The 26644-nt window shown below is 58.1% G+C and overlaps 7 protein-coding genes across 7 annotated transcripts; 5 read left to right on the forward strand and 2 right to left on the reverse strand.

Moving 5' to 3' along the window:
- Positions 1-454: 454 nt before the first annotated feature.
- E0L32_007825 (uncharacterized protein) lies at positions 455-1581 on the forward strand (the record flags this gene model as incomplete). Its single annotated transcript, XM_031142612.1, has 2 exons — positions 455-1234; positions 1297-1581. 2 exons carry the CDS (start codon positions 455-457, stop codon positions 1579-1581), a joined length of 1065 nt encoding a protein of 354 aa, XP_030993117.1.
- Positions 1582-2250: 669 nt separating this feature from the next.
- E0L32_007826 (uncharacterized protein) lies at positions 2251-5801 on the forward strand (the record flags this gene model as incomplete). Its single annotated transcript, XM_031142613.1, has 2 exons — positions 2251-4422; positions 4479-5801. The coding sequence occupies 2 exons, from the start codon at positions 2251-2253 to the stop codon at positions 5799-5801; spliced, it is 3495 nt and encodes a 1164-aa protein (XP_030993118.1).
- A 2182-nt stretch (positions 5802-7983) lies between these two features.
- On the forward strand, positions 7984-9556 carry E0L32_007827 (uncharacterized protein; the record flags this gene model as incomplete). The annotated part of the gene is made up of 2 exons (XM_031142614.1): positions 7984-8497; positions 8550-9556. The coding sequence occupies 2 exons, from the start codon at positions 7984-7986 to the stop codon at positions 9554-9556; spliced, it is 1521 nt and encodes a 506-aa protein (XP_030993119.1).
- Positions 9557-9938: 382 nt separating this feature from the next.
- E0L32_007828 (uncharacterized protein) lies at positions 9939-14916 on the reverse strand (the record flags this gene model as incomplete). Its single annotated transcript, XM_031142615.1, has 5 exons — positions 9939-11131; positions 11375-11580; positions 11663-12228; positions 12718-14190; positions 14248-14916. 5 exons carry the CDS (start codon positions 14914-14916, stop codon positions 9939-9941), a joined length of 4107 nt encoding a protein of 1368 aa, XP_030993120.1.
- Positions 14917-19659: 4743 nt separating this feature from the next.
- E0L32_007829 (uncharacterized protein) lies at positions 19660-20518 on the forward strand (the record flags this gene model as incomplete). The annotated part of the gene is made up of 5 exons (XM_031142616.1): positions 19660-19679; positions 19735-19807; positions 19905-20011; positions 20078-20346; positions 20415-20518. 5 exons carry the CDS (start codon positions 19660-19662, stop codon positions 20516-20518), a joined length of 573 nt encoding a protein of 190 aa, XP_030993121.1.
- An 801-nt stretch (positions 20519-21319) lies between these two features.
- E0L32_007830 (uncharacterized protein) lies at positions 21320-23390 on the reverse strand (the record flags this gene model as incomplete). The annotated part of the gene is made up of 3 exons (XM_031142617.1): positions 21320-21902; positions 22768-23144; positions 23298-23390. The coding sequence occupies 3 exons, from the start codon at positions 23388-23390 to the stop codon at positions 21320-21322; spliced, it is 1053 nt and encodes a 350-aa protein (XP_030993122.1).
- A 1696-nt stretch (positions 23391-25086) lies between these two features.
- Positions 25087-26366, forward strand: E0L32_007831 (uncharacterized protein; the record flags this gene model as incomplete). The annotated part of the gene is made up of 4 exons (XM_031142618.1): positions 25087-25127; positions 25210-25228; positions 25441-25834; positions 25903-26366. 4 exons carry the CDS (start codon positions 25087-25089, stop codon positions 26364-26366), a joined length of 918 nt encoding a protein of 305 aa, XP_030993123.1.
- Between the last annotated feature and the right edge of the window lie 278 nt (positions 26367-26644).

Genomic DNA, 26644 nt, shown 5'->3' on the forward strand with positions numbered 1-26644 from the left:
GCTGAACAGTTGGTCTTGGCACAACGCACACGACACGCGACAGCACGTGATGATACTGAAGTGGGTTTGAGTCGCTCACTCCACGCGGATTTCTAAGCCGGTTTATCATCAAAAGCCATCACAAGCTCAGGTAAGCAGTGCGGCACATCCAGTGATGGTGTTGCACAACCCCAGCGAATTGCCCAACAGGGTTGTGTCTACGGCGAGAGAGTTGTGCCGTAACCTAGTAACTTGCAACCAAGGCGAGAGGTCTTGGCCACGGCGCAGCTCTGCGAAGTGCCAAGTCGGCCCGGGGTCGGAGCCCCGCGGGCGCCGCCGGTCTGATCCAGGTCCGGGGAAGATATGTACTCCTAACAGGGCCGCCGCAATATAAATGCGTGCCGTGTTGTAACCCATCGCTGAACTATAATCCGTCTCAACAACTCCACCGTGGGCTAGCATTATTCTCGAAGTCATGGCGCCAATCTCGAACCAGTCCTTCATCTACAAGAAGATCCCGGACATATACCTGGTTCCGGGAGAGCATCTTGTTGTCGAAGACCGACCGCTGGACCTCGAGACGGCCCCGCTCGATGGCGGGATCCTCATCAAGGTGTTCTACGCATCTTTCGACCCTTACATACGCGACCGGACCCGCGAGCCTTCTCAGGATGACTTCATACCGCCCCTCATAGTCGACAGTCCCGTGGAAAGCGCCGTCATAGGGCGTGTCCTCCGGTCCGAGACGTCAAAATACCAGCCAGATGACTTGGTCATGGCCTTTGCCAGTCCCATTGCAGAATATGCCGTCATCAAGGGTGGCCTGCTTGAGCTGGCTGGGGTCTGGAAGGTTGAGAACCCGTACGGGCTGGATATCTCGTACTTCCTAGGCGTTTTGGGTATGCCCGGTGCAACTGCATATGAAGGACTGTATCGTATCGGGCAGCCAAAGAAAGGTGAGACTATTCTTGTCAGCGCGGCCGCCGGACCTGTCGGACAGCTGGTTGGCCAGCTCGCCAAGGCCGAGGGTTTGAGGGTCATCGGTTCGGCCGGTAGTCAGGCAAAGGTAGACTACGTGGTCAACGACCTTGGCTTTGATGCGGCATTCAACTACAAGACGGAAGCGCCCGGCGCAGCCTTGCAGAGATTGGCGCCCGACGGAATCGACATCTTCTGGGACGGTGTCGGCGGACCGCTGTTGGATGCAGCCCTGGCGGCTATGAAGGAGCGAGGCCGTGTCGTGTCGTGTGGGACGGTAAGCACACCTAGTTGCGGCGATTCGAGAGAGCTGAAAGGGGCTAACTAGCTGCGCTGCAGATGGCGATCTACCACGACAAGCCACAAGACATGTACGGCATCAAGAACTTTTGGCTGCTGCCCAACAGACAGATCAAGATGGAGGGCTTCATCGTCGACTTGGCCATGGACAAGTACGAGGCCATGATTGCCAAGGTGGCACCGTTGCTGGCATCGGGGCAGTTCAAGGCTCTTCAAGACGTGACGGTCGGCATAGAGAATGCTCCGGAGGGTCTGGCGGCCATCTTCAGCGGCAAGAACTTTGGAAAGGGGATCCTCAAGGTTGCAGATCTGGACATCGAATAAGATTGTTCGGAACTGGTTCTCAATCTTGGTAGTATTGGCTCAAGCCATTGTTGCAACAAACAAGTAGGCGTAACAGAGTATTGTCCAAGAAAGCCTAGTCATCCAGTCCAGGAGAGTGCAAATGGTGAGTTGGTCGGCCGAGAATATGCATACGAAGTATGTTCAGAATGACGGATGTTTCCGTTGGGGGCTAAGCTGAGCCAAGATTTCAATTGAGTTTGGCGATGTGCTGATGGCCTGGAATGCCCGAGCTTGCAGGGACGGCAGGTTCCCCGCCAAATTTGATGATGGTTGCCGCGTGTGCACGCGCCTCTGCCCCGAGACGGAAGGTCCGACCCACCCTTTGATACGCCTGCGTGATGCGTGATAAGGTTAACGCAATCAGGGGCCCAAAGTTTCGCAGGAGTCATGAGCATTCGCATTGTCATCCTGCGCCGCCAGCCAGCCAGCACCCCTCGATACCCAATCCAAATACCCATCGCCTGCCTCGGACGGTAGTCGCCAAGAAGCCAGTCCTGTTTTCACCCGAGTTTTCCGCGTTAGTCTTCAACTGTTTCCTCCGGCTTTGTTGGCACGGGACTCGCGGCGACCCCTCGACGAAGCCCCTGATCTGCAGCCACTCGTCGAGTCCGTACCGCGCATGAACTACTCTCTGGGAGCTTGGTGACGATGGCCGGCGCGACAGGGACAGAAAACTCGGAGCAATCCAGCGAGAAGAACGAAGGCCCAGGCGTCGCTTCTCCGGCGGCGGTCAAGGCCGCCCCTGTCGCAAAGCCCCCGACTGCAACCGTCGAGCTAGATGACTTCGGCTTGCCCATACGAAAGTACACACCACCCGAAACTACTGCGAGTGATGATGAGGTCCCGAGAAAATCCACGGCAGATGATCGAAAATCCAAGCCTGCTACCGACACAAAGAAGGAGGTTGCGGAGAGGCGAAATTCAAAGGGATTGACTGTTGCGACCAGCGCAGCGGAGAATAAGGAGGCAGCAAGAGACTCTGACAGCGACCAGTTCGAGGATGCCGTTTCCAAACCCCCATCCGGGGCTGCGTCTGCAGACGAGGATGAACCCCGGACCCCGATGCCACCGAAGACCGCAGAGAACAAGACGGGACCAAATGGAAGTGTTGCCGAGAAGGATGTTGCCCCGGGTAAGCATGACGGGAAGACTGTGACTGGCGCGGAAGGACCGCATGCCCAGGATGACACTGCGCAACCACCACACGAAGACCTAGCGAAGCAGCACGCTCGAGGCATCAGCGTCAGCACGACCGGCACCAATGTGGGCGTGTCCGAGTTCTCTCACCAGCAGACCATGGCCGCCAAGGAGGAGCACGAGGACAAGGACGACGGTTGGCAGACCATGCCCGCCTATGCGCCGTATGACATATACGACGACGACAACAAGCTCATCGCAAAGGAGCACAATGAAGAAGAGGACGAGAAGTACGGCTATGCAGGGCTTGGCGGTGCGGGCAAGGGCTATACGCGGGTGCTCGTGGACGACGATGGCGATTCGGTCACGAGCTTGGACGATAATACAAAGTACCTCTTCAAGAACCCGGGCGGTGGCACGAGTGCCCTCGACGATGACGATGCCCAGCGGGATGCGGTTTCGCAGCTGCAGGCGACCAAAGATCTCCTCACCGAGGGGCAGAGGATAGCCTATGTCGGCCTGACCCGGCTCGAGCTCTCCCAGATGCTCAAGGACGCCGAGACCATGGAGCCGACGAAGAAGACAAAGAAGCAGATCCAGATGGCGGCCGAGTCGATGAGGATGTGGTCGCAGAAGATGATGATCCGGCTCTATTCCCACATGGACATTAGCGCGGCAGAGCAGGTCATGATTGAGCAGCTGAGCGAGCACGGCGTCATGCCAAAGGACCTGACGCCGCTTCTGATGGCGAATGCGCGCGTCAAAAACCCCATGGCAGAGCAAGAGTCGCCCACGGGACTGGACAAGGTTTCACGCCCGTCGTCCACCGCGTCGCCACGCCCATCTTCCGTGGCATCACCGCGCCAGTCCTCGGCTTCCCTGCCGCGGTCTGGCCAGGAGACGCCTGCCGAGCCGCCACCGCCATACCAAGCGCACGACATTGAGGAAATGCCAGACGTGCAGACGCCGTCGCAACTCCCTACAACCGAAAAGATCGATATCGACCTTCGCTGGACTGTCCTGTGCGACCTGTTTCTGGTCCTCATTGCAGACTCGATTTACGACGCACGGTCGAGAACTCTCTTTGAAAAGGTCGGCAGGAGTCTCGAGATCTGGGAGCTCGATGTCTGCCGCTTCGAGAAGAAGGTGACCGACGCCCTGGAAATGCAGCAGGCCGCCGAGAAGGAGAATTGGAACGAGGACGAGCACATGCAACACCGTCAGAAGATGGCGCTCAAGCGGCGCTACGTCATGATGGGCCTAGCGACCGTCGGTGGAGGCTTGGTGATCGGTCTATCGGCCGGCCTGCTCGCGCCCGTGATCGGTGCTGGTCTCGCCGCCGGCTTCACGACAATCGGCGTCACCGGCACCTCGAGCTTCCTGGCTGGAGCAGGAGGTGCCGCCATCATCACTTCTAGTGCAGCGGCCTCGGGCAGCATCATCGGTGTCCGAGCTGCCAACAGAAGAACGGGTGCTGTGAGGACGTTTGAGTACCGGCCGCTGCACAATAACAAGAGGGTCAACCTGATCGTGACGGTGTCCGGGTGGATGACAGGCAAGGTCGATGATGTTCGACTGCCCTTCAGTACCGTGGACCCCGTTATGGGCGATATCTACTCGGTCCTTTGGGAGCCCGAGATGCTGACCAGTATGGGTGACACCATCAACATTCTTGCGACAGAGGTTTGTCTTTGCGCCCGAGATCGTATGTAGAGTGCGGCTTACTCATGTTTCTGCAGGCGCTCACGCAAGGCTTACAACAAGTGCTGGGAAGCACTATCCTGATCTCTCTGATGGCAGCGTTACAGTTACCGGTAGTGTTGACCAAACTGTCGTACCTAATCGACAACCCGTGGGCAGTGTCTCTCGACAGGGCCACCATGGCGGGTCTCATTCTCGCAGATTCTCTGATCGACCGCAACCTTGGCACCCGGCCCATCACCCTGGTCGGCTACTCTCTCGGCTCGCGTGTCATCTTCTCGTGTCTGCAGGAGCTTGCACGCAAAGGCGCTTTTGGCATTATCCAGAATGTCTTCATCTTTGGCTCGCCGATCGTCGTCAAGAAGGACGAGTACCTCGCCGTGCGCACCGTAGTCTCGGGGCGCTTTGTGAACGGCTACAACAGGAACGACTGGATCTTGGGGTACCTTTTCCGGCTGACCAACGGCGGTATCCGTCGCGTGGCGGGCCTGGCGCCAGTCGAGGGCATCCCCGGCATGGAGAATATGGACGTCACTGAGTTCGTGGTGGGGCACATGGACTACCGTACCGCGATGCCGAGGCTGCTGAGGGAATCCGGCTGGATCGTCGAGAGTGACGAGTTCACCGAGATCGAGGACCCGGACCCGGACAACCACACTGAGCGCCAGCGTGAGCTCATCAACGAGATCGAGGAGGCCCGCAAGGAGCTCGAGAAGGAGGGCAAAGGGAAGAGCGGTGGAGCATTCGGCTTTTTGCGCCGCAAAAAGAAGACGGAAAAGCAGGAGTGGGAGGTCTACGAAGACTCGAGCAAGGCTGCGGACGCCAGCGGCAGCGGCAGGACAGAGGATAAACTGGGCAACAATCACGGCGTGCTCTTCGATGTGGATGCGATACGGGCGGAGCTGGCCAGGGAGGGGCCGGAGCTAGAGGTCAAGGAGTTGCAGTCGACACTGCCACCAATGAAGCTGGACCTCACGCCGACGCCGAGCCCGGTGTTCACGCCGCGGGACTCGTTCAGGGAGACTAAGAGCGCCGAGAACGTGTTACCTATACGGTCGTCGCACGAGTACCGGCTACCGGAAGAACGGACGCCGACCAAGAATTCGTATCCGGACGTTGATGATGGCATCTCGATGACATTTGACACGTCCTTCGACGACTCACCTAGGCCGGCGGCGGCTGCCAGTGCAACGACAGCCTCGAGACAGATGTCTGAGCCGCCGTCGTCATCGACGACGACGTCACGGCCTGAGATGAAGACGGCGCAGACGATGCCGAATGTGGGGTACAACCCTTGGGGAGATGACCCAGAAGACGACGATTTTGGCAAGGAGAAGGAGATATCCATGACGTTTGCGTGATTCTTTCCTGTAAAAGGGGGCATTCCGTACGATATACTGTGCTTTTGGCAATGCTCGAGAGCCTGGGTCAACACACTGTTTCGAAGAACTCGAGTCGATACACGCTTACATCAACATTACATTAATACGCATCTACAGAGACCGGTGTTTCTAGGGAGTGGCATCAGGAGGCGTTCGTCTTTTGTTCTACGTTTTTCGTGTTGTCTACAGAGTACAATTTACTGTTGGATCAGCGGATGTCTGAGGCCTTGACATCAGAGATGTTGATGTAAGGGTGGATATAGTGTACGTTTAGATATATTTAAGCAGATCTTGTTTGACCAAACTTTTGGTTGCTATTTACAGGGCGGCCAACACTGCACGCTATTTCGAGCATGTCGCAATGCCTTGCGCAAGATGCAGCCAACGGTGGGGAGGCCGCAGACAGGGTCGTCACAACGGCGGCTAACCTGCTGGACCGGCCACGGGGATGTTGGCCGAGTGGTAAGCTTATTTGGGGTGTTCAGCGTACGGTTGTCTCATCTGTTTCATGAATGATGCCATCTCAGTGCCCCTGATCTCATCGCCTGGTGATTCGGCGGGACCCTGGTCCCTTAGAACTGCCCCTCACTCGCATCATATCACGGGCGGTTCAAGAGAGATCGCGTCTGATCGAAGCAGAGAATGGCACAGCATGGGAATAATAAGAGCATTGCGAGGGGCGGGGGAGGCTTATGAAATCATCGTGCGGCGGTAAATCGTAAGCGCATCCATCCAATGCCGTGCCGCTTTTGCTGGTCTCACCATCATGCGCGACCTCCCTGGTGCTTGCTTGGTGCTCTGCCGGTGTTCACTGTCCCATTGCGAAAGGGATATGGTTCGAAATCTTTCTCGCCCAGATGCTTCGGTCTCTTGCTGAAGACACCGACCCGACCTCGGTATGTCAGTGATTGCTGAACACTGAAGAACGCCAATATGCCACCGCCAAGAGACCAGAGAGGCTCAGCCGCAAGGGTCTTCAGTCCAATCTGGCTGTTGTTAGTAACTAACTGTACCCACACGAAGAGCTACAGAGGAGAGAGCGTTGCCCAAAATAGCTCAGCCCGCACTCGAGGCCGGTTCTGGCACTTGAACTAGAGTCTAGAGGCAATCGAGTCGGGCTAGCTGGCCCGCCCGCCCCTAAACACCACCCATCAGCCTCGCATTGGACCCTTTTCGAAGTTGGTGGTGTGGGTGTGTGGGATGGGCCGCCGTTTGCTGATGGTAGGGCCACTCGTGAGTCCGCCCAATGACAGCGAACGGATCGCCTAGCAGCGCCTCGTTTTGGGGGTTCGACACACTGGCGATCCCATCCCCCCGCCTCTGGGCTTTGGTCGTAGGGCCCGAACACGGGGTCAAGAGAAGGAAGAGGCATGTGTCAGAAGAGGCATGGGTTTGGCCCTTGAAGCTCCTGTGATGAAAGTCTGTGCTCGCTATGTTTGTGCTGACCAGGCATGTCGCTGCTTTGCCTGTGCCTGTGCCTTCATTGTGACTCTATCAAACTCTGCCTCGTTGGGGACTCTCAAAGCAACAGCACAACAAAGTGTGCGGCTCTCCGAGACAGGCATGGCAATCCCGGCATCTTTTATTGGCACTGCTTCTTTTGTGGAAGTGGCGCAGCTCTTGGGCTGGCTGGGCCGCATGATCGATTGATTGGAGCATGCATCCTCCTCTTTCAGCTTTTTTGCCCAGAGTGCTTCCCAAGTCATACAAGGGCTCCGACTCCGCCCAGCCCAGTCACCACCACTCACTAACAATTAGTCTGACATCAACCTGTCAGCCTGTCAGGTTTCCCCTTCTCCTTCTCTTTCCCTCTTCGCTGGCGGCCCTTGCGATCCGATCATCTAGTTGCGTTTTTTTCTTTCATGCCTGCTTTGCTGCGCTGCATTATTTCGAGACCGGTCCTTTTCCTTGTACACACCAAGGCGGATCCATCATTAGGATCCCATAAGGGGGACCCAGGGAAGCTCTCAGCTGGGCTGCAATTATAACCCCAAGCACTTTGCATTTTCAAGCCCGATCCGGGACGACTACTGTGGACAGCCTGTCGAGGCTCCAGCGCTGGATTGGAAGGACAGGCAGACGGACAGCAGAAGAAGGGGGACACGATTCACCATCAGCATCATCATCATCAATATCTCCCATCCACACACACAGCAACACAATGCGGCTCTCGACGACGACGAGAACACGGCTCATCACCGCCACCAGCGCCGCCGCCCTGGCCTCGGGCGTGCTTGCAGCGGGTGAACCAGTGGTGATGTTCCAGCCTCTAGCGCTAACTGTGAACAACCTCTGGCTGTCGGATACATTCGGCAGGAGTATGGCCTGGGCGTTTGACCTAACCAGCCCGCAAGCACAAGTACGTGAGTACAGCGTCATGACGGTAGCCATCAGGAACGACACGGGCGCAGTGTTCGGCCGAGGTCAATACCCGCCAGCGCAACGCGGCTCCGGCTCCTCGACCGCGCCCTCGATCGGACCGACAGAGACGTCAGGCGTGGACCCCAACACCCATATGAACACAGAGTCGAGCAACGGCCGCAAGAACGGCCCCATGGGCGCCATGTTCCATGAGATGCCGGGCAACGAGCCAATGGGCCCGGAGGATGGTCTGATGGAGAGACAATCGCTGAACAGCGGTACTCGTACCATCGAAGTCATCGAGCCCCTTCGCGGTATGTCTCTAGACCTCGAAACTCTGGCAGCATAACTCGTAGACTGATCAAGCCTTTCAACGAAACCCAGTGGTGCCCAACAGCAGCTCAACTTACACGGTCATCATCGCGGACGCGCCAAAGCTCGTCAACAGCCAGCTCCTGCACGTCGAGGTCCACTTCGAAGGCCCCAGCGGCGCGGCCGTCGGCACGAGCCCGCGGTTCGCCGTCGCACTGAACGCCGCCGACGCCAGCGCCAGGGGCCTGCCGGCGAGCCTCGCGCGCAACCAGGATCCCTTCCCCACGGACTCGCTCGGACCGCTGCCCGGCAGCGCCGACACCAACAACCCCTCCGGCACGCCCCTCAGCGCGGCCCCGACGGCGACCGCCTCGCCGACGGGAGCGGAGCCCAGCCTCGGCGGCGCCGTCCCGGGCACCAACGACGACAACGGCACTGTCGGCAAGTCGCCCAACGGGCTGTCGACGGGCGCCATCGCCGGCATCGCCGTGGCCTGCGGCGTCGTGGGCCTCGGCCTCATCGCGGGCCTGGTGTTCTGGCTCGTGCGGCGGCGCGGCCGCGGCGCGTCGCGCTCCAAGGACGCGCGGCCCTACGGCGGCGTCGGCGGCGGGCCCGGGTCGCGCACGCGGGAGCTCATCGCCGAGAAGGAGGCGCAGTCGGGCGTGCGCGAGTCGTCGCCGCACAGCCCGCACTCGGACGTCGCGCTCACGGGGCCCACGGCCGCGCTGACGGCCGCGAACCTGCAGCAGCAGCAACAGCAACAGGACCGATCGTACACGCCGTACAGCGACCATGCCGTTGCCCCCGGGCCTCCAGAGGATGTCACGCCCGCGGCCGCGGCCGCGACAGAGAGGCATCACCAGCAGCAGAGCCGAGACCTGGACTCTGCGTCGTCGCCTCATTCGCCGACGCTGCGACCGGTGAGCGGCGCCGACGGTACGGCTGGCCAGGCGCGATATGCGCACTTGATCGAGGAGGGCATGACGCCCCAGGAGATCGCCCGGATCGAGGAGGAGGAGCGGCAGCTGGATGCCGCCATCGAGCAGGCTGCGAGGCGGTAAATCTCAGGGCAAATAGGGGACGTGGTCGTCCTGGTCTAGCGTTGTGTGTTTTTGGTATGGATATTTGACATTGTGAAATGACAACGGGGCTGAAACGGGCGACTCTGTGGCATGAATGCCATCTCCGTTCTGCATACAGAGGTGGTGGAGATATGAACATTGTGATGATAGCGTACATACATACATACATACCCCTTTAACTTCGCTGAGGGGAAGTGTTGAGAGAGAATGTACATGCGGTATGAGGCTGTATCCTGGTGCATGCTATTGTGTGAAACGTGACGATGCTGTTCTGAGCTCTCGATGATTGTTGGGGGGTATCTCATTTCGTCGACAGATCAGCGATGATATATGCCGCCCTCATAATGCGCAGACGAGCTCATCACTCAGGCTCTTGGTGCGCCCACTTCTCCCTCAATCCCGCGACATCCACACCGCACCTCTCCGCCTTCTCGACCACGGCCCGCGCCTTGCCCGACACGGGCGCGTCAATCATCATGCCGTCGAGCGTCCACGCTCCCCTGCCTGCCGCCGCCGCCTTCTCGTCCGCAACGACCACCCTCACCGCCCACTCGACCTCCTTCTCGGCCGGGGCAAACATGCGCTGCACGACGGCGACCTGGTCCGGGTGGATGCACTGCTTGCCGTTGAAGCCCATCTCGCGCCCGTCCCTGCACTCCTCCTCGAGCCGCCTCTTTCCCTCGTCGGCGCGGAATGACGTGCAGACGAGGTCGATGGCCGAGGGCAGGCCGAACGCCCGCGCCGCCGTGGCGATGGCGCTGCGCGCGTACAGGAACTCCTTCAGGGACGGGGTGCGCGTGAGCGAGAGGTCGAGCGCAAAGTCCTCGGCGGCGAAGATCAGCCCGCTGAGCTCGCAGGGCGCCGGGAGGGCGGCGCCGGCGGCGCAGATCTCGCGGAGGTCCATGACGGCTCGGGCCGACTCGATCAGGGCGACTATCCTTAGCGGAGTGGAGGAAGAAGCTATCCTCTCGGGGGCGACGTGGCGCACGACATCCGCGACAAAAGTCAGGTCAGAGGCGGAATTGACTTTGGGGACGACGATAGCGTCGACGTTTGGTGAAGAAGCGAGGGCTGTGAGGTCCTCGAGGGCGTACGGAGTAGAAACGGCGTTGATCCGGACGGCGAGCTCGGCGACGGAAGCGGGGCGCGAGGAGAAAGAGGACAGGTGGCTCGCTAGTGCGGAGCGAGCCGAGGGCTTGACGGATGGCGTTACGGAGTCTTCTAGATCGTACGTGATGTTATCGGAGGCGAGGGTGAGGGACTTGGTGAGCATTTTTTGGGAGGATGCAGGCACTGTGGTGTCGGATCGGTTAGCCGGGGATTTGTTCTCGGCAGCACAAGCTTGGACCGTGGTACTCACCGTAGAGTAGCGACCTGCGCAGCACAGCAGAAGCCATCGTGAGTTCCCAGCTAGGACTTGCCAGCTCTCGACAGCAGCCAATGCCTCGTCAATTGTTTCAGGCGGAGACAAAGTGCTGTCTCGGTACCAGAGTACATGTAGGTCCTGAGATTGGATGGCGGCATTGGTGGACGTCATCCCCCACAATGGCCATTCTGCAGTGGATCACCGCCTCTGCTTATCGTTATCAAGACCACCTGCCAGGCGGATCAACTCGTACTCCGTGCGCTATTTGCTCCACCCGCGACCGCTGAAGCTCCAGTCCAGGCACCCGCTAGAGCTTCTGAACAAATGGCCTAAAGCGGCAGGGGTGTGCGTATGACTGACGAAGCTCTGGACAGATTCACACACCAAATAAGGGCATCCATCTATCGCGAAGCTCGCCGCCTCGTACCTACTTATCTGACAACTTTCGTTCCTCTTCATACGCCTGATCGCCGCACCGCCAGACAAGTCGCCCGCGATGGAATCAGCACAACCCATGCCAGGCTCCTTGAGCTGGCGCCTCAGCTCCCATCCCATCACCCTGCTGACCTTTCTCGCCTTTCGCATTTGTGAGTTCGATGCAAACACGCCTGGGCCGAAGGGGGGACGGACAGCAGTGCTAACGTGCGACAATGCAGCAAGTTTACTCGTCTATCTTCTCGGAATGCTCTTTACGAAAAACATGTGCGCCCCCCGTCTACCTCTGTGCCGCGTCGAGAACGCACGGCTGCTTCTCCGCAAGCAAAACTGACAATCCCCTAGGGTCATGATCTTTATCATAACGATACTGCTCCTCGCCGCCGACTTCTACTATCTCAAGAACATCGCCGGACGCCGGCTCGTGGGACTGCGGTGGTGGAACGAGGTCGACCCGAGCACCGGCGACTCGCACTGGGTCTTTGAGAGCAGCGAGCCCGGGACCAAGACCATCAACGCCACCGATTCGCGCTTCTTCTGGCTCGCCATCTACGCCCAGCCGCTGCTGTGGGTCGCGCTCGCCATCGTAGCTATCGTCACCTTCAAGTTCATCTGGCTGCCGCTTGTTGGTAAGATGTGCCGCACTTGTTGAAACCCCCGCAGGTCTTCGGGAAGAGCTAACCGTGCCGCCTTCAGCTATCGCCCTCGCCCTCACCATCACCAACTCCCTCGCCTTCTCGCGGTGCGACAAGTTCAGCCAGGCCTCGAACCTGGCCGGCAGCGCCTTCTCGACGGGCAACATCGCTGGCTCCATCGCGACGGGCATGATGGGCCGGTTCTTTTCTCGTTCCTGAGATATAATCCAGTCTTAGCAGATGAGGCAGTACAGTACCGCGGCGTGGTCACGAGAAAAAGTATACGACTAGCAACAGAAAGAAATATGACGGCACTGAGCAATGACGAGCCCGGTATTCTGTCTACAGTGTAACAATATCCCACCATGGCGTTAACTAAGGCTCAGGGCAACTATGATGGTCAAATGTATAGCATTATGTATCTTTCAGAGAGACAGGTTTGAAAGGTTTTCGGGCCACTACGTATAATGAGATTCAATGGAAGGAAAGACTAGTGTTCAAAGGTCCAGATTTGGCCGCCAAAAGTTCGCCATTGCCCGCTGCGTGTCTTCAAGGGTATCATTTAAAATATCACGCAGTGCACTCCGCGAGAGTTGCATCCTAGCCCTCAGTCCAGAATACCTGGAGACGGTGTCGATGCCCCCAGCCTGTTGCTGAATTCCAAATTCAGCCACTGCAGCACGACGCGGCGCCAGCTGACGAACCGGACTTGCCTCGAGGCGATGCGAGTCCATCTCATGCATCTCCTGATCGTGCGCTTCCCCATTATCTTGCTGAGCTTCTCTCTCTATCCTCTCAATGAACTCCGGCCAACTCTCGTTACCGGACTCTCCCTGAATAATCGGGGCCCGCAGATGGTGTCGTGACTCCTCGGCTGGTATTTGAGGTCTCCTCAAGTGGACTGACGTGCGAGGAGACAGATGCCTGCTCCCTGTTACTGCCGGCTCGTACGCTGATCGTTCAGGGGCACGGTGCCGCTTCCAGAACCAAGCGTCGATAGGCCCCGCAGGCAGATCCATTGAACTGTGGCTGTTTAGGCTAGGGCCACTCTCTGCGGCCGACACCGTACGCGAGAATGGGGTTTGGCAAGTCGCTGACATGCTAGGCTGGCTACCGTTGTTGTTGAGAGGGCTCAACATTCGCGATGCGGCATGAACATCCGGCCAATGGGTGTCGGGGCGTGTCTGACAGAATTGTACCGGGTCTTGTTGTTGCTCGTTGCGACTAGGTTCGTCCTCTTGGGCGACGTCAGCAGCGGACGCTTCAAGGTCTTCGACCAGCTTCCGCTTTGTCGATTGCGGCCGAGCTGGCCCTTGCTGAGGTGATTCTGTCGCTCCATTCCCGGGCAACGGAACTTTCAATATCGCAGCTGGTTGTTGCGCTGGCTCTTGCCCTTCAGTGCCAGGCTCTGTTTCCGTCGCCACATCTTTACGGGCTTGGTTGTTTCCCAACGCCTCCTCTGGGCAGGGGGCCTCTTCAGGTATTTCAGGGGCTGCTTCCACCGATGGGTCATCTGCTCGGTGCTTGTCCGTAATATTATCAGGGCTGAGGCTCCTCGTCGTCGTCCCTCGATCGTGATATCGCACGATGCGGGTGCTGCGGCCCACATCCGCATAGCCTGTTGATGTAAGGCCAATGGCTCGAACATGGTCAGGGAGTCCGGAGAACACGCCGCTTGCTTCAACAGCTTTGCGGATTGAGAGGGGCGTGAAACTTCGGGCGTCCGTCCTCGCCGGGGAATGTAGGTCATGACTTGATTGAGGGCACCCGTGTGTTGACCATGTCCTCCACTCATGGTGGGAGCGATCTTCAAACGAGCTCGTGGGATTCTGGCGAATGCACCTGGAACTCGAGATGCTTGGTTGATATTGCTCTCTGCCCAGAGCATCTCCGATGGAAATGGACATCGGCTGTTGGCTTGCCTCCGGGAAGAAAGCTGAGACCTCCTCCTGTTCACGATCCTCACGCCGCCTGTGTCGCTGTTGGGATTTCGATATGACTTTCGGCAGTTGGTAACGTGATTCTTTGAGGAAACTCATCTTGTTGAAGATAAGGTCGGAGGCTAAAGTCGCGTCAGCAACCAAAACATCATGGATGGAGTCACGAATGAACAGCTTACGAGAATTCGATGCGGTTGCTGTCCTCCCATTGCCGAAAATTCCAGTTGTTGGCTGTAGCTGCCCTCCGAGTCAGCGTGAAGGGTGCCAGTGACCAGCTATGTGCGCAATACACACCGAGATACGTTCAGCGTGGATATTTTCGGGCGCGAAATTATCTATCATGTCCTGACCCGTTCCCAGCGTCCCCCATTTCGCCTTCTTTCTCGAGCTCCGGTCCACCGTCTTCCTTTGAGTCTGCTTCTTCTTTCTGGAATGCTGCTTATGGGCGTCGTACCGATCCTCACGGGTCTTGCGCCTCGGCCGCTTCTGGTACGGGCCCGACTCAGGGTCATCGTCCCCCTTCGTGGCTTTCTCAGAGGTGATCATGGGCTCGATAATAGAGCTGTTGGACAGTTCGCGATGTTTCCGCTTGGAGCCATGGCCCCTGGCACCCAAGTCCAGATTGAGCTGCTGTGGTCTCGATTGGATATCAGGGCCAGCTCGAGTGCCCTTTGCCTTTCCAGGGCTGTCTGTTGAGTCTACCTGGACTGTGCCCTCCAACCAGTTGTGAATCAGGTGCTCTGACGTTGCGCCAACGCCGGCTCTCGCCCTCGAGAAGTCCTCCGCGCCCCGACCTGGACGCTCATGGTCCCTCCTCTTCTGTCCATGATGGCGTGCTGCATCATGGGGACGGTGGCCATGTCTTACGACGCGGTGGATATGCTTGTCTGCCGCCCCATGCTGAGCGGCGACATGTTGCTCATCACCATGTCTGCTCGAGTGTCGGAGGTGTCGAGGATCCATCGGTGGGAGCTCCCCAGGAGCTATCACATTGTGGGGACCGTCGCCCGCAGCGGTGAGTGATCTTGTGACGCAGGGGAATCACCTCCTCGTTGTTTGAAGTCTGCCCGAGGTTTGCGATTTGCTCGTCGCCGTGATCCTTGTCTTGCATCTCCTCCAGGGCGTGGATGCGGTGTGCAGGACGGGCCTACCCCGCTATTGTCCTGGCCTCGAGCACAATTGGATTGAATCATTTGATCAATCGTGCTGTCTGGTCTCCCCAGCCCACATGCACATAGTCAGGGCAGGTCCGGCACGGATTAATGATGCCACTGGTCGTAGCCGCACCTGCCTGCCAACTCAATTGAGGAGCCCCGTCCCTGCCATGCCCCGATTTTGTGTCGAGGAAGGAGGCAAACCTTGGAAATGCCTCAGTGGGGATGTGACCTTCGAAAGATCCATTCAGACGTGAGGCCGCTTTTCACCTTTCCACATGCCATCCTTGTCAGGGCCTCGTTGGCTTCACAGGGTTTTGATGTGCCAAGGCCAACCTAGTCGGTGGCATCCCTCCGAAGAGGATCTGCAACTCAACTCACGGAATTGCTCCGAGGCTACACCCGAGATTGGGAACGAACCAAGAGATCGCATCGGTGATGGACCATCAGCATCCCTTGTTCTTTACGAGCGAGGGTGGAGTCGACACCGCCGTTGTCTGTCAACCTGCACAATGACATCCTCAGTCCTCATAGGGCAAGGCGATGAACTGAGAGATCAGGGATTTTCGTCGTTAACCGTGCACGGAGTAAGTCATCGACAATCCAGGACCTGTCTTCATGCCAGCCGATGTCACCTTTCTTGGTTGCTTGGAAATGCTGACAATAATAGTAACAAGACGTCAAAAGTCGAAACAGCCGCATACCTCTGTGGGGGCCAACCCCAAGATCCACCCTTCTCCGACACGTCTAGATGCCGAATGCTCTCGAGCCCCTGTCGTGTCTTGCGATGTGGAATCCACGAACACTCGAGGTGGTGCGTCCCCTACGCACTCGAGAATGCCCATCGAAGTCTATGTTCGTTTCTTGGAAGCCCCTTCCAGCCGGGGTGTCGTACGTAAGGGGTTGCCGTTTTGGGCCGCTCAAAACGGTCTGGTTTGGCAGGCCCGAAACTCCTCCCACCGTGCCCCCGATGTGGCTGTCTGGGGTTGAGGGTGGACACCGCGCTGTATGTACGTACGTATGCGTATGCATGCAGCTGGAGCATATCAAACGAATGTCTGTGCTCTGGAGGTGCATTCGAACCGCACTCACGGAAATACGTACAGTGATATCGAGCACTGTCTCTTCGTTCTCGAGATCTCAGCGACTAAAATAGCTGCAGGCCGCCCATGCGTCGAGATCCCTGCCCATCGTGACAGGGTCCTGTTTTATGCCAAGGCTAACCGTTCCATTTCGAGGATTTGTATTGCCAGCAGGGGCAACGGGCGAGCCCGAGATTAAGCCTACAAATATTGGTTACTGAAAGAGCCAATCAGGTGTGTGCAGCTTCTGGTATTTGTCAAGGTCTCGCTCATGTCTAGCAGCATCTCACTCGCGTGCCAGGCTGGTATCAAACAAGAGCCTCCTGTGCTCCTCAAGTTTCGCCTGTAAGCCATCAAGCTTTGGGCTCTGCACCCACATCTGACCCTCCTGTTTGACCAATCCTGCAGTTCGGCACACGGGGCGAAGGACCGGCGAAGACTTAACACCCTGGGCAATCTATCCACGACATCTTCCTCGCCTTCTGTTGCATCCCAGGGTGGCAATGCTGCCAATTCTCAGGAGAGAAAGTGCGGCTAATTCAACGATCGACGACATGGTTCGGCCGTCTCCAGGTCCCACAAAGCACAACGGTCGCACCATGCATCTTAACCGCTTCCCTGCAGTCGAACTCCGCAGCCAAAAGTCGCAACACGTTGTGTCGTGAGAATCTTCAGGCGAAACCCTATGGACGAACCTACCCTCCAGAGATGTTGGTCCCTTCTCCGGACGCGTAACCTGGCGGCATTCTCGCACATGGGAGGCCAAGACCGCTCGAACCTCCACAATCGCCTTGGGAACGGCGCGGAGTAGAGCAGCCGCCGCCGCCGCCGCCTCCTGGTCAGAATTCGTGTCCTCCTGTCGCCCGTATGTGACTTATAAGCTTATATGAGCTGGTGGCTTGTTTGCATCGTGGGGTCCACATTGAGACCTTCAATCTTTCCAGAAGCTTGTCACTTGATCACCTGCCTCCACGGTCCAGATCGCAGCGAGCATCATGAAGTGGCCGAAAACCTTAGCTACAGGGCGACCTGGGGTCAAGGCTGTAACGGACCACGCTGCACGAGGCCTCTTTGGGTTGTGGTTTCGTTAGATCGGTAGGCGCAGCGAGTTTCATCTCCTTTGCCGTGGAATTGGCGGCGAGAACGGCCGCCTTGTCAGTTTTGCCTCGAGCAGGGATCTCTGGGCAGTGTGACGGCTTTCATACCCAGGATGGCTACCCCCCTTCCCCTGCTCATCCCCCATCACGCCCATGCCCAGCGATTTTCATTGCGTTAGCGTCAGTTCAAGGGGTCCCCCGCTGGTGGGGGAGAAACGCCTGTTAGGAGGAAGCGTCCTGTTTGACGATGCCTACAACCCATGTTCTCAGCTGGGTGCAGCCCTTTTTGGGGCATTTACACAGATCCTGGTCCCTGGCTGACCGTCTTTGGAAACAGCTACCTTATATTCGTTTCTTCGATGTGCCTCAAAGGCCTGTTCAAGTGGCCTGCCATCGCCAGCGCCATCCAGCTTTCCTTGGATGGACAGGTCCATGCTAGTCGGGCCTTGTGGATCGGCTTTCTTCTTTTTGGCATGGCGGACTCTGTGATCAACGCTAGGGTGCGTGAGCTTGCACCAACATCGTCACTGGAATGAATATGGACATGAGCATCTCCGACGCCGCTTACTACCAACGCCTGGACATAGGTATACCGGGCTAGGTAGGTACTGATGCACATAGCCCTCCTGGACTCGGCGCCAAGAAGGCCTTCAAAGGGATCTCGCCCGCGGCTTCATCTCCACCCCAGTCGGAACCAGCTACGGAAATCTGGATCGGAACGATGGGTGACAGCGGGGTTGTACCAAACTTGCTCGGCATGCACCCCTGTAGGTCGCTTTCCTAGAAGGGCAGGCTTTGCATGACCCAGCTCACCAACTTACCAATGCCGGCAAAAACCAGTGTCTATGCCTTTGAACATAATACCATCGTTATTAACCCCAAAGAGCCCACTGCGCACAAACGGAATCAAGGCACGGCGACGAGAAAACCAGGGTTGATACTTGGTTCTCTCCCCGGATAGCTTCACCGGGAGGTTTGTACACGTCGAGCAAGTGATTGATCCGCGCGCAATGGGCGGCAAGATGGAACCTGCGAGATGCACTCGCAGTCCGCCCTTCCTGGTGTGTTTGAGACGAGAAGGGCTGGCTGGCCAGCCAGCCAGCCACCAATTGTCTTGTCTCGTGCGCGCGTGCTGAAGCCCAACTCACTCGGGAGTTGCACACCATTGCTGGTGTGGAGTCCCGCTCATCACCCTCGAGGATGATCTCTGGTGAGGAGCAATCTTAGTTTGCGAATCCCACACAAGACAGCACCCAGGGGGTTCGCGCAGAGCGGGGAGCCTCCCATTCTCCCGTTGCTGGATCTCCCAACTGACGTTATCGATCACGAACCCACCACGGCCTCGTTCGTACGCACCAGGTTCGAGGTGCCCCAATCAACCGGTGGATACGTGGATACCCACGGTCAAGAGTCCTGGATAAGGCTACATCTGTTTGATGCTTGTTTGGGGCCCTGTCCCTGCTGCCACACTCATGCCGGTCGAAACATCTGAGTGGACATCGCCCAACCCTGTTCCGCAGATGCATACAGCGGCAGTCTCTCGCGGAAGTTGGACAGATGCGGACCAGCATGGCTACCTATCCACGTACCGTGGTCCAGGTCCCCTGCTCCCGCCGCCGAGACCTTGCCTGCCGGGGTCTGGAGAGTTGTAAGATGCCCAGCATCAAGGTGATATGGCTGCAGTGTCGTCTCCCCGTAAAATGCACCTTTGGACAAACGGCCGTTTTGCACTCGGACCAGTAGCAGCAAGGAGGTGCAAAGGCGAAGGATCCCTGATCCTTACAACGTAACTTGCACCAAAGCACGTTTTCCGCCCCTTCCACACACACTTCTCGTCATTTTTCGCTTTTTTATATATGGTCCTTTCCCGAACCACCTTCCTCCCCACACCTGTTCTCTGCCATCAAGTCAACCTCAACATCTTTCTGGATAAGTCAGAAGAGGCAGCTCACCAAACAAAGGGACTTGTTGGGCTCGCCTTCCTCAACCTCGTGGACCAAAAAGCAACAATCCCTAGGATTCAGCTGCACTTACCGACAAGGTTTGTCCACCCCGCCCCCTCGCGGTTGTGTTTCTTCCATCATCGGCAAACTCTCCCACCTCATCGTCACCTCAACGTCAGCTCTTGATTCTTTTCCCGTCGCACAAATCTTCAGGATTCGCATCAACGCATGCCCAAGTGCGAGGGAGCTATCGATGGTCAGGGCTGAGTAGCGCTTATTCTGCCTTTCCCCTTGCCGATCCTCCCAACCAGTTGCTCCACCTGCTGCTTTGTCTGCATTCCTCCTGCCAAGTGAGAAGCGCAGACGGCTAAGAGCTGGGTGCATAGTTACCGAACCAACAACCCACACGACAGCTTGAACGAGAGACAGAATGTCGAAGCTATTCATCGGGTGAGTTGCTCGTGGGAGACCAGCACTAAAGGAATCCTTGTTGACCCCTCCTTAGCGGCCTGGCTTGGCACACGGAGGAGGCCACCCTCCGCCAAAAGTTTGAAGAGTTTGGCGTCGTCGAAGAAGCCGTAAGTACGCCTTTGTGGGCTATGTGCAAGAGCATTCTCCCCCGTCCCCCAACAGAGAACGTGAGGAGAGTGGTCTGACGAGGGAGACAAAAAAAAGGTTGTGGTCAAGGACCGCGACACTGGCCGCAGCCGAGGGTTCGGATTCGTGCGCTACACCAACGACGACGATGCACAAAAGGCCATCACGGCAATGAACAACATTGAGTGAGCTAGAGCGCTAGACCTGTCGTGAACCGTGTTGTCCTAACGTGTGCTTTGCGCGCCCTACAGATTTGACGGGCGGACCATTCGCGTTGACAAGGCCTCGGACACGGGCCCGCGAGGCGGCTACGGCGGCCGAGGCGCAAGCCCGTCCGGGTTCGGCCGGGGCGGCTACGGCGGCGGCGCCCCACAGATGCCCCAGATGGGCTACGGGATGCCCGCGCAGCAGGGCTACCCGGTCGCAGCGCCGCAGATGTACGGACAGCAGGCGTACGGAGGCGTAGGACGAGGCGGCTATGCGCAGCCCATGCCGCAGTACGGAACGCCTCCTCCCCAAGGTAGGCGGGCAGTGACTCTCTGAGTGTGGCCCCAAGGATATTATTGACTGACACTCTGCGCTTCTTAGGTTGGCCCCAGGGTGGCAATGCCTACGCATATGACCCCAACCAGCAACAGCAGCAGCCGCCGCCTCACCAACCCCCTCCTCAGGGCGGCGGTCAGGGCTACTGATCGGGCACTGTGCACTTGATCCGCCTGCCAGCCTGGCGTGCCCGACCTTGCCAACTGTACGCAAGCGGGGCATCATGGCTCCTCGAAAGACAGAAGGAAATAAAAAAGGGGTTGGCAAACACATACCTTTTTTCACCCAGGTGGTCTCATCAGGTGTGCGGGTGCGCGTTTAGATATCTTGTGTGTATGAGCGAGTGCGAGAACGCAACGGCCGGCACGATGATACCCTGGCAACGTCGACGGGAATAGATCAGTTCAACGGACTCTTTTTGGGCTTTTTTTTGAGTCGACACGGACTTTTTTCTCCTCCCCTTCTCTTCTCTTATGTTATTACGTGTCCTTTTTTTTATTTCCTTGGTGCGGTCGTCTTAACGCCACTCGTTTTATGATATCGGCCCGCGAATGGACGGGTCCTGGCCGCCATCGGTTTGTGAGCTGGCTGATGAACGATGGTGCCTGGATGAGGCGCGCTCCTTTGTGTGAGATGGAGAACTGGAGAAGAGATATGGTTGGTGAGATTCCTCTTTCGGGGAGAAACTGACACGTGAGGTGTGCAAGGGGCCGTATCGTCTCAGGGTAAGGCCATGTCAAATAGATATGGAACATCCAGATGGGAAGGGATGAAAAGGGGGGGTGGACAAAGGGGAGCCGCCATTCCGAGGAGATGGGGAACAAAGGGGGAAAAGGAAGGATGAATAAAAAAGTTGTCTTTGATCATCTGCTGTCGCTTTATGATGCTTCTATGTCTTGCCTTGTCTTGCTGCTTGTCTTGTCTTGTCTTGTCTTGTCTTGTCTCCTGTTTTAGTCTGCCTTTTCCGTCTCCTCTGACTCTTCTACACTAGTGACACGGTGAAACTCGTGAAGATGATGAGGGTGAGCCTCGCCGTCGATGACGGCGGGAGGAGCACTACTGCCATCACCCTGCTTCTGGGCCTCGGCGCGCTTCGCAATGGCGCGCACCCGCTCCGAGAGGTCCGAGACGTGGTCGTCGCCGCTCTCGGGGCTCAGCTCGTCGAGGGCCCTCTCGAGCCCCCAGAGGTAGTCCCTGTTGAGCCCGCTGGGGCCCTCGGAGCGGTAGATGTGCTCGGCGAGGGCGCCGACGTCCTGCGGGCCCGTGAACTGGGCGTTGTCGGGCGTGCCGATGTAGACGAGCGTGCGGATCGTCGTCGTCGGCGCGTCACCACCGCCACCACCACCACCACCACGGCGGCGGTCATCGGAGGCCGGGTGGAAGGGCGTGTAGTGGATGGTGTAGCCGTTGATCTCGCGGATGTCGAGGTAGGCTTTCACCTCGGCGACGCGGGGGCGCGCGATGCGGTAGGCGCAGCCCCAGACGCGGGCCGGGGCCGCGTGGTGGGCGTCGCCGAGGGTGGCCCAGTGGGCCCTGTCGATGAGGGTTACGACGCGGCCTGGGGCCGAGGGGGTGCCGCGGTGGTCCTCGCTTTTTTGGGGCCCCGGAAGAGAAGAGAGACGGGGACCCTTTTGTCAGTTTTTTTTTTTTATTTTACGTAAAGGTGTTGAAGAGGGTTTGAGGGTGCAGGAGGGAGCTGGATGGGCTTGGAGAGAGAGGGGGGGGAGGAAGCGTTGCGTGCTGGGCGGGACTTTTCCACACGTGGATTTTGGAAAATGAGTGGAGGCTTGGGCTTGGGGTTGAGGTTGGGTGAGGATATCGAGCCGTTCTGTCCAAGTGTCTCTGATGATCTTGGCGGGAGGATTGGGTATGGGAAAGGGTAGTGAAGGCTGTTCAGGGGTAAGTGTACAAGTAGAGGGAGGATGAGAATACCTTGCCTATAGTTGCGTCACATGTCAGCACGCCCTGTCTCTGTATGCAAGTACACTTTCTATACTAGAGCAATAAGGCTTGGTCAAGGGTATGGATGAAGGCGGAAGGGGACAGCGAGAGTGACGCGTGGCGTGGTCAAAAGGCCCGGGGAAGTCCAGCCGGGTTTTTCTTTTTTTTTTTTCATTGCTGCCTTGGGTGGACACACAACACACACACGTACCTGCCAAAATCTCCGGACGTAGCCTGTCACCCAACCGGGGATTCTCCTGTCTGGCGTCCCGTCCCGGGGCGATGGTCAGCAAGGGGGGCCAATCCTGGTGCCGGGAGTGCCGGCCCTGAAGCGAGGAACCAGGGGGTGAAGGGGTGTGAGGGAGGGAGAGGATATGCGAGATGTCGTGCATTGCGCTTGCTCTGTCGTGCCCACTCTATGCAGATACGGCGGGTGCCTGGACGGTATGGAGCTTACCGAAATGCGGTGGAGGCTTCCAGATGAGGCTCCTGTGAGGAAAAGGGGGGGAGGAGAGTTAAATTTGACGTCTGTCGGTGGAGGGCGAGGAGGAGACCATACCCGTAGCCGAACAGCCAGAACTCCTCGTCCTCTGTCGGAGGCGGTAGATGATGCTCGTCTACAGACATGATCTTGGACTCGGTGCTCGCAAGTCTGAGCAAGGTCAAGGAGCCGTCGATGCGGTGGTTGTACGGAGTAAGAACCTGACACGGAAGATCAACCCCGGATCTGCGCAGCTGAGACTGTGTCCGGGTGCACCCGCGGCGGACTATGCGTGATAGGGGATGCTTGGCCTCGAAGATGACGTTTGACAGCTCCGTTGGCGGAGGCTTGGCCTATGCCCGAGAGGATTGCTCTGTCGTAGACGTTAGATATGCGCATTCTCAGGTGGGTGGTCCGCTGGGGGGATGGAGAACTGTACGAGCTGTGGATATCACTGACGATCCTTGACGCAGTAGCGCAACAGTTTAATCACTGCAGCCACTGACTGAAATAGAGGTAGAGGGGCCGTGAGCACTCAGGAGGGTGAGATGAGATGGCGATGCGAGGCTTTGTGTGCGTGTTCTGGTCACAGCCGTCATTATTAAGCGCTCCGCCGGTTGAACCCGGTTGCGTGCTCAATGATCAATGAACTGTCTTGTTGCACGGGCGTGAGAATCCACTCGAATTCCCGCCCCACCGGACGGCTTCTCACGGGCCTCCAGCTCGGGATCAACGGCGGTCCACTGGCGGCGTGTCGATGACGGGCCGGCGGTTGGAGAGACAGAGTGCATGTGTGTGGTGGTCATGTCCTGTTCTCAACGTCCATTGCGCCGGAGAATACATGTTTGGGGGATGAGAGGTGGCATGGCGAGGGCAAGCAAATCTATCTCGTTACTACGGCATGGCGTGGCCGAGCAGGAAGCTCTTTGCCACGTTCACATATTTATTCGCTTCGAGCCGATGCTGGAGTTGACTACATGTACGTCCTGCTTCCCTCGGTGACGCCCAACGCAGTCTGAAGTGCAGTCCAGTTCTCGGCTTGGGTCGTCGTCGTCGAGGCCGGCGAGCCGCCATTCAGCCGCTGGGCTCGCTTGCATCTCAGCCCCGGCGGGATGGGTGCATCGCCGAGGATCCCATTGGACGCGCCTCGTCGCAGGGAGAACGGCACATTTGTAGGCGCCAGCAAGTCCCAGGTGGCGGTCCATTTGGGATGGCAAAGGGACATGCAATTCAGCCAGCGTCATCAATGCCGGTTACCGAAGGGGAAGGGAGGAGAGTCATGCGTCAGGTCGGTCGGCGATGGCACTTTGCGGCGATGACCGAGCTCCATCTCGGGAGACCGGCACAGAGGGAGGCACTGCCTCGAGCTTCGCAACGGTGAATCAATTTGCTTGGAAATGTCGGAATGACACAACAGCCTGTCAGCCCTGCCCGGACAGGGAATGAATGTCGCGAGAAAGGGGGTCCCGTTGTGGAGGCGGGGACCCACTGCAGGTGCTGTTGGGCTGCTCCGCCGGCCTGGGCTGCTGGGGATTGCGGCCCTGAAAGCCCCTGTTCTTTTGTATCGTATGGCCCCCGGGGCGCACCATTTCAGGCTGCCGCATTAACGAACTGCAGGTGGCTGCCCCATTCACACCCACACACAAAAGCCCCTCCAGCTCTCTCTCACAAAGGGACGGGAACGGCAAGGTTAAGAACCCCTCCAGCGCTTCCCCGACGAGGCCAAGTCTTTGCCAAGAATCCAGCCTCGAGACATTCCGGCTTTTTTTGTTCAAGACAAGAACAAGACCGTTTCCGTCCTTGTTCTTCTTCCTATTTTGCCTTTTTTTTAAAGTTTCAGTCTCTTACTCGAGCAGACCTACACGAACCTCGTCCCTTCTCGCGCGCAGAGGACAAACACACACGCACACACACACAGGCATACGAAGCTATTGCGAGCTAGGATTGACCTCCTCCTCCCAGGGTCCGCATCACCCCTCTCCTCTCCTCTCCTCTCCTCTCCTCTCCATTCTTCTGTCTGTCCCCTCCACTTGTAGCTCTAGCTCCTCTGGCTGGACCCCAGGACAGGTCTATCACACACACCTGCGACACGCAACCCCCGATAGCGCGACCCCTCGAGACCGCATCACCTCCTCGTTCGTCGCCTCGACGTTGCGGACTCTGCTCGACCTGCATCCTTGGGCACCCGCGCGCCCAAGCTTCACAGCTCTTCTAAGCAACCCCCAGTCGCACTCCTTTACCCACCATCTCGGAGTAGGAGTCAGTCACAACTGCTCTCAACACACTGCAGCAAAGATGGCGTACAACAGGCCGTATAACCCGGACGAACTGCCCAGGTGAGTAAAAGGCCACCTTGTCAATTTCTCGCGACAAAGAAGCATCAATATCGATTGTTTTGCTAACGCAAGAATCCCGCAGATTCGCCGAGCCCGAACCTGTAAGTCCAGTTTTGACTCGGAGAGGAGGAGCCCTCTGCTTTGCGGATCGTCGGCGCCCCTCCAATCTCTCTTGCTACCCCCTCTCCCGACACAGCACGGGACTGGGCTCTCTTCCCTCTTCCAGTCTTCAACTCCATACTTCCTACTTCCTGCTTCCTACTTCCCGCTAGCCCTCAGTTCCTAACCTCTCTTGCGCTCCCTCGCACAACAGAAAGGCGGCGCCAAACCTCCCACCCCGACGACGATATCGCACAACCCGCGCTACGACAGCAGACCACCGCCGCCGCAACAGCATCAGCATCAGCCGCCGCCGCAACAACAACAACAGCAGCAGCCGCACCGGCCCCAGGAGCTCTCGCACCGCACCTCGTCGTCCTCCCAGCAGCACCAGCAGCAGTACCAGCAGCCGCGCTACTCGCCCGGCCACTCCCCGCACGCCGGCTACACCATGTCCCCGCCCCCGACCGCCACGGGGCCCCGCCCCTCGGCCCAGCAGCAGGGCCGGCCCCCGCCCCAGAGCAGGCCCCCGCCCAGCCCGGCCCCCGTCGACGCCGGCGGCGCCGACCCCACGCTGCTGCCGCTCTTCCGCGCCGTGGACAAGGATGGTGAGTAGCAGTTCTCTCTCTCTCTCTCTCTTTCCCTTAAAAATGTGTGCTGATCAGAGGGGAAACAGGCACCGGCCAGCTCTCGGAAAAGGAGCTCTCGGCCGCCCTCGTCAACGGCGACTGGACCGCCTTCGACCCCCACACCGTGCGCATGATGATCCGCATGTTCGACTCGGACCGCTCGGGCACCATCGGCTTCGACGAGTTCTGCGGCCTCTGGTCCTTCCTCGCCTCGTGGCGCACCCTCTTCGACCGCTTCGACGCCGACCGCTCGGGCAACATCAGCCTCGACGAGTTCAACAACGCCCTCGTCGCCTTCCGCTACCGCCTGTCGGACCGCTTCGTCGAGACGCTGTTCCGCACCTACGACAAGCGCGGCGAGGGCGTCATGAGCTTTGACCTCTTCGTGCAGGCGTGCATCTCGCTCAAGCGCATGACGGACGTGTTCAAGAAGTACGACGACGACCGGGACGGCTACATCACGCTGAGCTTTGAGGACTTTTTGACCGAGATCCTGCGGCAGCTGAGGTAGATGTCGGAGATGTTAAGAGAGGGGAGATGGGGCCCTTGTCGTTTTTTTCTTTTCTCTTTCTTTTCTTGGGTAAGGTCGTAAATGACGGATTGGTGGTCGGTGTGCGGCTCTCATCTGGTTTCCCAAGGGGAGGGTAAGCATGGCAAAAGAGGGTAATCATGCTGAAAAGGGGCATAATCTGCGAAGGGGAAGAAGGGGTGAGGGTGAGGGGAGACGCAAGCAAGCGAGAAGAGCTGGGAGCTGTCCGTCTCTCCATGGTAATGAGCATGGATGAGAGA

The sequence above is a fragment of the Thyridium curvatum genome (genome assembly GCF_004353045.1).
Source record: "Thyridium curvatum strain D216 chromosome Unknown NODE_49_length_306705_cov_73.659816, whole genome shotgun sequence".
In the NCBI taxonomy this organism is placed as follows: domain Eukaryota; kingdom Fungi; phylum Ascomycota; class Sordariomycetes; order Thyridiales; family Thyridiaceae; genus Thyridium; species Thyridium curvatum.